Consider the following 12,919-nt stretch of genomic DNA (forward strand, 5'->3'; position numbering starts at 1 on the left):
TTCCACGCAGACGAGTTCGCGGGCAGAAGCTCGTATTTTTGAATAGAGACGACTAAGATGATTGTCAAAATAGAAGCACAGACCGGCAATAAAATGTATCAGATTTTTGTCATAAAGTTCAACAACTATTCATTGATTGTATAATATAAGTAAAGTTTAAGAAAAAATCGCGGCCCCCAAATTGTGGTACGGCGCCGTGTTCGGTGGTGACTGAATTGTGATCGTCAACTTTTAACAACCAGAGTTCCCGGTTACCGCATTATCTACGGAACCGTACAGCCCAATCTGCATTTCCTGTCAAATTCGATGCACCAATTTGTCTTAGACTTTACGCTTCTAATATACTGTACACAATCAATGAAATATGTGGCCGGGTATAAAAGTTGTGTGTGTAAGCTGTGTCTGGTTGTACCTGGATTCAATTACACGGCTGGTCGGGGATTTAATCCCGTTTTGGCAGAGCGTCCGATTGTCGGGCCGATCTATCGCAACGCGGATAGCTTCGCTTTTTTACGGGTTCTTAGGCTGAAAAGATCAAGATACGGGCCGATCAAAAAATACTTACAACTGGGTATTTGTTATATTTGTTAAAATATTCAGTATGTAACGTAGGTAGCTAGAATGTTATATTTTCATGAAAACAGTAGGTTATTTCACTAAAAACAGTTTATATTACAGTAACCTTACGAAATCATCACTTAAATCAGACGGTTTGTCAGGTACTGCCGCAGTGATTTCCTAGTAGAAGATAATTTAGATTGGAGCTACAGCTAGTTTAATATTTGATTTTGACTGATAGAGCACAATACAGGCAAGTCGCAACTACATCCTCACCGAAGTCAGCCACAATTTGCCACGAACCGTCTCAGTTAAGTGGTAGACCTATGTATTAGGGTTCATAATTTATTTATTGCATTTATTACCTTATTTACTTCGGGTTAAAGAATTTTTATTTTCTCATAAGAAATTTAACATTTCACTTAACGAGAACTTAGAATATGTACATAGTGGTTTTTACCAGTAAGCATAATTACAATTCTTAACGCTAAATCTTAATTATACAGTTAGTGTGTTATAATTAACTTAATTTTTAGGTTTAATTCTAGTTTTAAATTTATAATACCTATTTTAGTTTAGTTTGTTATTATTTAACTTTATTGAGCAATAAAGCCTTCATATATACTAAATCTATTTACATAATAAATGCTACTAATTTAAACATAATGATTTGTACAGCGTATCAATGATTAAATGAAAACGGGTAGAAGGATAATTTGACGCATTCCATGCTTGCAGTATACGCTTGACAACGAAATCAAGTGTGCAGGACAGGGCCGCATTTAGGCAACCGGAATATTTTGTAATATGTAGGCTTTGAGTTTTTTCTTAAAACTAAATAAAGTAGTTACTTCTTTTACTGTTTTTGGTAAGCTATTGTAGATACTTATTTATACAATTTGTCTCAAAGTTAAATCGTGTTGCAGTTTTGTATGCTGCAGCATTTGTATTTTCACTTCAATGTTGCAGTAGCATAATTATAATATTAGGTAATACAAACCATGTTGCGTATGAAATAAGGCTCAAATTTGATTGTTCCCACTTCAAAATACGTTCACACTTCTATCGAATAACCCACCACTACAAAGCGTTAAAGAAATTTTAATTTTATTCCCTGTTAACAAAGCACACTTTCTTCTGCAACCATTTCACGACACGGCAGTTACTATGGCCTACGGCGTAGCACCGTAGCACTCTCAACGTAAACTACGTGACGTAGCGTCTACGACGTAGTAAGTCGAGGGCCTTGCGTTTCAGTTTTGAAGCAAAATGATGTTCTTAGCGCTCTCATAGACCTTTACCGATATACTTCGAGGAGCTACAGCGTTTTAAGAGGTTCGGAGATGCGGCAAAGGCACGTGACGGTACCGGTGATTTATTCGTAGGTCTGATCCAAAGAGAATATATAGGATAGAGTGTACTGTCATAGTAAATTTTGTAGCCACAGTAAATTTACTATGACACGAATAAAACTAAAAATGTATAAAAATATCCAAATATAAGGTTTTTATATAAGGATAAGATGGGAAGGATTTCTTTATTCATCTTATACGGAGTTACATAGGTCTTTGGTGTGATCACAAAATAAAGTACCTAAGAGTATAATGTAAACTTGATATTTATTTTTAACCCTATGGTAAAGGTATACGAATAAAGGTAATCTTGTCTAATCCTTAATTTTGCACAAGCCACTTTGATGCTCTATCTATTGACTTAAGTACCTAGTGATTTTGCTCAAGGAAGAAATGCAAGAAGACTGTCAATTTTTTTTTAAGTCTTGTAAACTAAAGGTAGTCGTAGTCGGGCTTTTAAGGACATGTTAAAATGTCTTTCCGGCCCACACGACACATAGATGTCAAAACAAACGTAGTGTCGTTAGACTCTTTTTTTTGTATAAGTATGTAATAAACTATAAGAATTAAATAGCTAAGTATATATCTCTCTTAGTCTCATGCTCACCATTTCGGCAGTGTTTTATATTCAGCAGGCGAAAGACGGCGTCTGGTCAATAACCTCGGTCCAGCACCAGTACCAGCACCAGCAGTAAGCCTCCCCCAGCCCCCAGCGTTGCTGCCGGGTTTCGACTCCTACCGTTACATGCACTTGTAACAAAAATAAACCGCTTAATTATATGGATTGTCCTAATAAGTTTCGTGTCATTGTTAAAATTGAATTAGGGTTAGATGGACATTAAGTTCACCATCTTACCATAAGTAATAATGTGAAGCCATATCTAAAACTGGTTAAATTTGACATGTATTTGGTATGCATATGACCTTTTCCTTGCTAAACGGCTGCCCAGTACCTAACCAAAAAATCCACATAATGTTGAAGTTTGGTCAGCAGAAGGCTTTAGTCAACATCAATAAAATATAGGGCATACATGTTGTTACCACTTTCTTCCCCACACGACTATGTTTCCTCACGTTCTATGAACATGATACAATATAACTCATGCACCACACAAGTGTCGCGACCAAAAGGTATCTCGAGTTTACAAGTTAAGTACACCTAAATCCAGACAAAGGATGTGACCACAGACTGTCTGTACCAGGTTATTGAACTAGCCGCCCCCCCCCCCCCCCACTTCCCAAATCGTTAAAAATAAAATCCCCTAAGAAAGTATAAGCTTCTTGATAAATAAGCTCCTTAGAGAAAGGCTTTTATGTCTGAAGCGAGACATTAGGTTTCCACTTTCAAGTTATTATAAAAGTGTAAATGTCCGTCCCTTTTTTTTGGTAAGAGGATGAAGAGACACATAATCAACTTAGTATCCTATATACGAGTATACATATAAGAACTATTTTAAACAAATCTAATTCACATTCAGTGCCTGTAGGTAGGTAGGTATTCAGTTACAACAGCAGGTCCCATGATTTCGGCATTAATATACCATCGTAAAGCAGAAATGAAAATTCATTTTCGTTAAATACCTATCTAACGGTCTGCCCCATTATTGCTCCCGAAAGAATAATACAATGGTTTTATTATTTTAACAAAAAACCCGCAACGTCAATATTGTTTTTGGTTTTGTATTTTTGTTAGGTTTACCTTCAGTCCAATACAGTCCAGTTGAATGAAGGATTAACAGTGCTGTTTTTAAGCCTCCATTCAATTTATTGCAATTTATGCTATTTTAAACCGATCTTCTGGGTTGTAACAAAACGCAATCAACCATCTGAAAAGTTTGACACTTGTTGGGTTTTCGTTTGAGATAGTACAAGCGGTACATTAGTAGGTACCTACATAAAGTTCATAAAGTGAGTTTAGCTAGACGTGAACACTGGCTGGAGCAGATTTATTTCGTTAGGTGTGTGCGTCGTCTAGACTCCCCGCGTGTTTGCATTGGCAAATTGTCACTTGGGGCGCGCGCAGAATAGATCAGGCTGCCCACTTGTTTGTGCATATTTAATAGCTTTGTGAAGTCAGGCAATCTATTATTGACGTCGTGGCATCGTATTTAGCCATTGTGTTAAAAAATGTGTGTTTCCCAATCTGATGTAGGGTGTGTAAGGTCATCCCTCTATGTAAATTAGGCAGCAAAGATTGCACATATACGACCCCTGAACACTCGCTAGATGGGCTATGGGTTATTCCCACTAGTTACCACCAAGTTGTTACCAGTGGTAACTACTGGGATTTTTTTAAATCAAAAATAGTCGGTTTTTGACTGATTTCTATGTTCGTTCGTATTATTAATTCATATTGCAATTAATAAGATAAATTTTATCCAAACGTTAATTTCTTCTTGACTATTTTAGTTTTTGCACTTATACTGGTAAACCTGTTTTTGAGGCAGTTTACTGAAACACTAGTCGACTTATACACAATTATTTATTAAAGTACTCTATATTTGTATACAATACTTTTTATACTGTTTTTATTAGTATTGAACTCTAAAAAAATATTAGCGGTCACTACTGGGAAAAAAAAATCCCAGTAGTTACCATCAACTCAGTTTGGTTTGGTTTGGTGGTAACTACTAGGATTTTTAGGGTTCCGTAACCTCAAAAGGAAAAAACGGAACCCTTATAGGAGCACTCGTGCGTCTGTCTGTCTGTCCGTCTGTCACAGCCTATTTTCTCTGAAACTACTGTACCAATTAAGTTGAAATTGGCAGACATATGTAAGTGTGACCCAAAGACGAACATGTAACGTAAACAAATGAATTTTAAACATGGGGGCCACGTTTCGGGGGTAAATGATAGAATAAAAAAAAAAGTTTTTCAAACTATATCGTGTTACATATCAAGTAAAAGAGCTCATTGTGTGAATCTTAAATATATTTTTTTTTATAATTTTAAGATAAACAGTTTAGAAGTTATTTAAGAAAATAGGCAAAAAATTACCATCCCCCCCCCTTTATCTCCGAAACTACTGGGTCAAAAATTTTGAAAAAAATACACAAAATAGATCTTTACCTATAGATTACAGGAAAACCGATTAGAAATGTGCAGTCAAGCGTGAGTCGGACTTAATTACTTATTTTTGATCCGACCCCTACGGGTTTTGTAAATACATTTCACATAAAAAATACGTTGTTTAAATTGTGTAATATACGGAACCATTGGAACGCTAGCCCGACTCGCACTTGGCCAGTTTTTTATTTTTCCTAGTCGTTCCTACCACTATTAAAAGGTGGGAAAATAAATACCCAGTAGTTACCACTGGTAACTACTGGGAAAGGTGTCTTCTGCGATCTCTTTAAAGCATTTGATTGTGTGCTGTCAACTTAAACTCTAAGCCTGGTTAAATCTTACTTAAACCAAAGAACCCAGAAAATCTATAAATTGTATATACAGATGTCAATCACAATGAAAAATCAACGATGATCAACTCTGGCCAACGTGGTACTCGAACCAACAATGCGTTACCAATTTCGCGAAATTGACATCTGTATATACAATTTATAGATTGTAATGTGGTGCGTCCCTTGGTTGTAAATGGAACCGAGTCTAGTGGTATGACTGTAGATTGGAGTGCCCAGAGTTCAAATTTGGGACCATTTCTTATCCTTGTATATTTGGAATTATTGCATTTGGAATGGAAGGCAATTAAAAATACACAGATTAATCTGCCACATGTAACACAGGTCAAATTATACCGGTATGACTTGTGTTGACCAAGCGGTCAAATTCAGATGTGATTTTAAACTACCACGTCATCAACTTCTGTACACGTATATACGTTTAGGAATAATCGTGTCATAACAACATGCAAAGATGCAAATTAAACATGAACTCGCTGCTCGTTTTACATCTGGATTTGGGGTGCGATATGTGATGGAGGTGCCGAGTACAACGAAAATTAATAATGAACTTATTACAATGCCTAATATTGAAACCCAACACTATTTGTCAATCACCGAAATTACTGTCCAATTTGCACGGAAACGGCTATTTTGGCTATCTAATTTGGCACATACAGTGCTGAACTGCTGAACTAGCTTTGGTTGTACTGTTCTGGTCGATCAAATCAAGATATTGAAATAAATATTTATAAGCAACTTTGAACAGCTCTGCTTCATCTTGGGAAATATGAGAAGTATGTAGACCACGTTCGACTCATTTTGTTACAAGTTCCTTAATAAAATTCATAGTGATTTTTATCATAAAATCCTTGGTGGCAAATAATTAAATTACCTAGCTCCTAGCTTCTAGCTCCCGTAAAGAAAGATTACGATTATTTCCTTCCGATTATTTATTTATTTTATTATATAGTTGAGATTGCAAGACATTATGTCACTATTTAACCCACGCGATTGTAACATTATGCCCTTAGGATCAGGTAGTTCCTCCGACTTAATCCTCAATGTAAATGAGGCCCAGCACTTTTTTGAAACTACATTTTCTTTCTGCACAGGAAAAGAATTCGTTCCTGAACTACAACGTCTCGTGCATCCTGACGCTTCCTCCGTACCAAAGGCAAGGCTATGGAAGACTACTCATCGACTTCAGTAAGTACATGCTTAGTATATTTTTAAGCACGACGGGGGTCTAGGTCATAGAAATGCTGTAAAGTATTTTTTGACGCCATCGATGATCCTGGATTTCCTAAACCGCCTTTTTTAACCGACTTCAAGATTTCAAAGGAGGAAGTTCTCAATTCGGTTGTATGTTTTTTTTTAATGTTTGTTACTCCATAACACCGTCATTTCTGGACCGATTTTGAAAATTCTTTTTTTGATTGTAAGTATATACATACAGATTGGTCCCGTTTTTGTCAAAAAGCAGTTCTGATGATGGGATCCATGAGGAATCGAGGGAACTCCTCAAATGTTAATGGCATATATATAGTGATTTTAGTATTTTCATCTTCTCGGAGGGTAGTAGTGGGAAAGCATATGAAGGAATCCAGTGAGCGCTGCGAGGTCCTGATGGGACAGTGCAGCTGCCAAGTTTGTTACTCTTTTAGCACCACCCGGGGATCACGTGTAGGGTTACCGGAATTGGTAACTGTGCACACCACTGGCACAAATGGGGCTGGAGCGCCTCGCTTGCCTGCGACTGTGGATACCCAGACCAGACCATCGAACACATAGTGCTGGAATGTCCCCTCACAAAATACACGGGCCATGTGAGTGACTTCAATATCCTGGCTGAAGAAGCAGCTGCTTACCTGAGTAGGGCGAAATTTAATTTTAAGTTTATTTTTGTATCCAGTGACATATAACGAAGCCATACAATAAATAAATAAATAGTATTTTCATCAACAAATCAAGCACTTACATTAAAAAAAGTGACATTTGATGAAGTGGAACTGCTGATGATGATCAGACGGAACTCTTCAATGACGCATAGTTCACGTTTGGCGATTTGTCCTCTTCGTTATGTTTGTTAAGCAAGTTAGGTTCTCAAGAAACATTTTTGTCAAGCTCGAGTTCTGATGATGGGATCCATGAGGAATCGAGGGAACTCCTCAAATGTGAAAGGCATACATATAGTGATTTTTGTATTTTTATCAACAAATCCAGCATTTCCATTTAAAAAAGTGACATTTGATGAAGTGAAACTGCTGATGATGATCAGAATGGAACTCTTTAATGACGCATAGTTTACGTTTGGCGATTTGTCCTCTTCTTTATGTTTGTTAAGCAACTTAAGTTTTTAAGACATATTTTTGTCAAGCTCGAGTTCTGATGATGAGACCCACGAGGAACCGAGGGAACTCCTCAAATGTGAAAGGCATACATAAAGTGATTTTTGTATTTTCATCAACAAATCCAGCATTTACATTACAAAAAAAGTGACATTTGATGAAGTGGAACTGCTGATGATGATCAGAATGGAACTCTTCAATGACACATTGTTCACGTTTGGCGATTTGTTTTCTTCCTTATGGACCCAGACCCAAACTTGGACCCGGACTCGGACCCGGACCCGGGTCTGGACATGAACCCCAACTCGGACCCGGACCCGTACTCGGATCCGGACTCAGACCCGGACCCGGAAATGCTACTAGAAAAGTGGGTTATTTGGGTGGTTGGTTTTTGTACTGCGATTCTCACAGAACAGAACTGCTATCAGAAAAGTAGGTTAGGTTAGAGCTGTGACCCTTACAGAAACGAAATGCTATTAGAAAAGTAGGTTAGGTTAGGTTAGAACTGCGACCCTTACAAAAACGAAATGCTACTAGAAAAGTGGGTGGTTTTACCTCCTTTTCTACATAATTAGGAAAAAGATGCTGTCTTTTTCATTTCATTGTCTGGAATTTAAAAGTGCACTATCAACAATAAGTGAACTAAGGCCCCCATTGAAGTCGGTTTTTTTTTTCTTAAAAATTATTTATAGAATTTTTGTGAAATATATAGAAATATATCATAGGCTCCAGTCTTGACTTACATAAGCTTCATAAATAATGGATAAAGTGGACAGAAGAAAAAGTGCTTCTTTTTATTTTAGCGAAATTTTCATGTCCACAATGTCCACATGTCCATTAATAAAAAATCTTTCAATAACTAAAATTTCTTTTCATACGCTCCAAACCAAGTTGTATAGATGGAATCATATCAACTGAGCTCATGCACTTACCTGTTTACTCAAAGAGTCTCATGGCATTGTTGCCATTGAGTGGTAAACCACAAATTAGGATAACTACCTCATAGTAAAGCAGATTATAACCGCCTTAAAATGTTAGTATAGATTAACGACTCTATTTTTTTAACAATGGACTACAAAATACACTAACTAAATAATGGCTAACATAACTTTATTTGCATTTTACAACCGTCGTCACCCAAAACGAATGCACTTTGTAGAAAACCATATGTTACAACATGTTTTTAGACCATTTTAACCCCATTCAACAAGGAATAAGGTTAAAAATTCAATATACATGCAATGCACTTCTAACTTATTTTGTAAGTAACTAGTTGGCGGCTACGAGAACAAAAGCAGATAATAGTATTGTAATAATACAATGCCATTGTTAGTACAGGTAAGTGCATTAGCTCAGTTGAAATGATTCCATTTATAAATGAAATATCTAAGATGAATATACTTTCGGAAAATTTATCTACGTTTCTATTGAACTCTGGGATGATTTTGTTTTGCTTCAACCCCATGGTGTGGGGTAACGATGCCCAGGCGTTTAAAAAAGAATAATATATGGGGTTTTAAATAAGTAATAATTTTGGATTAAGTAAATATTTTCGGAAGTAATCGCTAATACTCACTTACAATTTATTCACTTTTTTTATTGCCTTTACTTCACAGAAAAGGTTTAGAACACCTCATCTTGTCATCTTCTGCTAATGTTATTTAGAATTGAGTATGCAACCACATTGCTTATTAATACAATACAAGTACTCTTTATTGCACACCTCAATAAAAAAACAATACAGAAAGAAAACAGCAGCAGATGTAGAGGTAAACAACATAACAACATCATTGTTTCCAATACTTAGTCCGTATAGCCCGTTTCTTCCTGATTCGTAGAATAAATCAAACGTTTATTCATGGCTATTGCAACAGTGGAGCTCAACAGAAGAAACACATCTAAACCCAGAATCGAAAAAATACTTGGACAATGCTCTCGATTAGCAGTTTTCTCATTGTAAACCGTGACCTATCTCAAGAATAAAAAAAACTATCGGCGCCGAGTTCCCTGGGCAGCGGCTACGTAGGTTTGTTTTGGGCCGGCAGGTCGTCGACCCGGATCGATGGCTGCAGTATAGATCGGTCTGGCGTCTAGACAACCCCCCCGTGGGCGTGGGGGGCGTGAGACGCGACCGACGAATTGTAGATGCGCGTTCTGACGGCTACGGTTAATTATCGTTCTGCGTACTGAACCAGGAACCAGGGGTAGTCGAACGTTACTTAGACATTGCATGACAAAACTCAGTGGTCATTACAAACAAAACAAATTAATTTTGAAGCACCCGATTACAACATAAATTTGACTACGTTTCACACATTTACAATTTACAATAGGTCCAACGCCGCAGATGGATTAATCCGTCACAAACCACAGAGCAATATAGACCTATATGCATAAAGTTCAACTTCAGTTTTGACTTCAACTTCGGTGGCGTGGCGTCTGAGTGACAGCGTTTGTGTTTGACACGGCGTCGAAAAGGTTAAAGTATGGATGGTATAGAAAGGATCGCAATCTCTTATGGCAGAATTGTTGTAAAAGTGACCGCGTTAAGCTTTAAATAATAGTTCCTAATCTCTCCGGTGGCGCTAGTTAGGCTCTGGGACATGAGTATAACATGAACCATATAAGGCAACAAATAACCCGACCAAATTACGTAGGGTGTTTTTGGTAGTATTTCGGTGTATGGTGGCGCCGCCTAATTACTGTTTTTTGATGGACACTTTTCATACATAGAGATTTGGCTCCTTTATACAGTCTCCATGGGTTAAAGCACACCAGACAAGTTTGACAAAACAATGGTTTGAGTACGGTGACAGCTGTCATCTCCAGATGTTACCTTAAAACTAAAATCTTGCAAAATGTATTGGATGACAGCTGTCACCGTACCCAAGGTATGTGAAGAATATTTTAAGATATTATTTACCTTATCAGCGAGTCAAGTAATAATATTATGAGTTAGTATTTACCTTATCAGCGAGTCAAGTTATAATATTATGAGATATTATTTACCTTATCAGCTAGTCAAGTTATAATATTATGAGATATTATTTACCTTATCAGCGAGTCAAGTAATAATATTATGAGATATTATTTACCTTATCAGCTAGTCAAGTAATAATATTATGAGATATTATTTACCTTATCAGCGAGTCAAGTTATAATATTATGAGATATTATTTACCTTATCAGCGAGTCAAGTTATAATATTATGAGATATTATTTACCTTATCAGCTAGTCAAGTAATAATATTATGAGATATTATTTACCTTATCAGCGAGTCAAGTAATAATATTATGAGATAATATTTACCTTATCAGCTAGTCAAGTAATAATATTATAAGATATTATTAAGAGCGGTGCCTCTTAACACAGGTATTTTCTTACTTAAAAAGAGGCACCAACACTTACCCGTATAAGTAATTCTTAAACGAAATAAACAATTTTTCATTTTCATTTTCATTTTTCATTTTCATTTTCATTATTTACCTTATCAGCTAGTCAAGTAATAATTTTTGCAAATTGCTAAAAATCTAGCACTTGTTACCTCTTAAATTCATGTTTTTTACATTATTGTTTACTGATTATAATTTATGAAAATAGGTATACAATTATTGGTAAAACATATATCAAAAAATCTTACTACCATTACAAATGTACACTATTTGTAATATGCCTACCTATAATAAAGAAATAACTGCAAACCCCGAAAAAAAACCGCCTAGATTTCATACTAAAAATTATCAACTTTTCCACCGCTATTTCGTCTTTAAACAAATGTAATTTTTAGGGTTTCGTACCCAAAGGGTAAAAACCCAATTACTAAGACTCCTCTGTCCGTCTGTCTGTCTGTCTGTCCGTCTGTCTGTCACCAGGCTGTATCTCATCAACCGATCACGGTCACGGCGGAGCTAAGCAGTTGAAATTTTCACAGATGATGTATTTCTGTTGCCGCTATAACAACAAATACTTACTAAAAAGTACGGAACACTCGGTGGGCGAGTCCGACTCGCACTTTTCCGGTTTTTTAAACTAAAATACTGCGCATGAACAAAACATCGGAAAGTGTATTAATTTACGATAAAAATAATTACGAACATGATGAATGACCCAATCGATTTTATCTACTTATGCATAAAATTATATGTTTTTTGTTGTGTAGGTAGGTTGCATCCATCACTATGCACTTAAGGGTTAAGACGAAAGTGGAGGGCCCTTGCAAAATCACCTTTTCATACAAACGTAGTCCTCATGGAAAATGAGTACTACGGATATTAACATCTCTGGATATTAACATCATTAAAAATATTTTGACACAATTTGTTGTATATTATCAGCCACAGCTATGCCCCTACGTTTGATTTTAGAATTTTTAATTATTATTAGAGTTAGAAGCATTTAAAAAATTGTATAAAATCTGTTTTTCGCTCATCATTTTTACAGTAATCAACAAATCGAAAAAAGTTTAACGTGGGGTAGGGGCATATAGGTAAAAAAACCGGCCAAGTGCGAGTCGGACTCGCGCACGAAGGGTTCCGTACCATTGCGGAAAAAACAGAAAAAAAATCACGTTTGTTGTATGGGAGCCCCATTTAAATGTTTATATTATTCTGTTTTTAGTATTTGTTGTTATAGCGGCAACAGTATCTATCTCTCAAGGACCTACTAGTAAGAAAATAAGGTTGTTAACTTGTTATTTTCCGCAAAGTAAGTTCCAGATAGAGTCCCAATCATCGTTGTTTGAATTTTTATCTAACATTTACACTGACTTTCTTAACGATCACTTCGTAGTGTTAGGTGACTTTAACATTCCGGGAGCCTCCTGGGTACTCGTACCTAATATTTCTAGCCAAAAAAAGTTCATGTTGGAGATTCCAAATCACGATATTTTAACGACTCAGTTATCTGCGTTTATGTGTTTTACCGACTGGTATCAATTCAACGACATTCCCAATTAGAATGGTAGACAATTAGATTTAGTTTTATCTAATATTGATTGTAGTGTATCAAGCGTTGAAGCCTTGGTTACTATAGACTATCATCACCCGGTCTTTTGTGTAAAGATTTGTATAGGGTCGAGTGATAATTACTTAAAAGCTGCGCATCGTATAGTACGGCGTTTCTATGCAGCAGACTATGACATTGTAAACGCAAAATTGGATAAAGTGGACTGGGAACTTTGTCATCCACAAGATGACATAGAAACAGCTGTCGATACTTTTTATGATATTCTTAACCGAATTATAGATGATCTGATCCCCACTA

The 12,919-nt window shown here is 36.3% G+C and overlaps 1 protein-coding gene across 1 annotated transcript in view; it reads left to right on the top strand.

The window, feature by feature from the left end:
- Positions 1–12,919, top strand: part of LOC134745751 (histone acetyltransferase KAT7) — a 57,299-nt gene that overhangs the window by 29,459 nt on the left and 14,921 nt on the right. Inside the window, exon 9 of the mRNA XM_063679830.1 lies at positions 6,421–6,514. Coding sequence (XP_063535900.1) covers positions 6,421–6,514 — 94 coding nt within the window. The remainder of the gene's footprint in view (positions 1–6,420; positions 6,515–12,919) is intronic.

This window comes from Cydia strobilella, chromosome 1 (assembly GCF_947568885.1).
Source record: "Cydia strobilella chromosome 1, ilCydStro3.1, whole genome shotgun sequence".
NCBI lineage: Eukaryota > Metazoa > Arthropoda > Insecta > Lepidoptera > Tortricidae > Cydia > Cydia strobilella.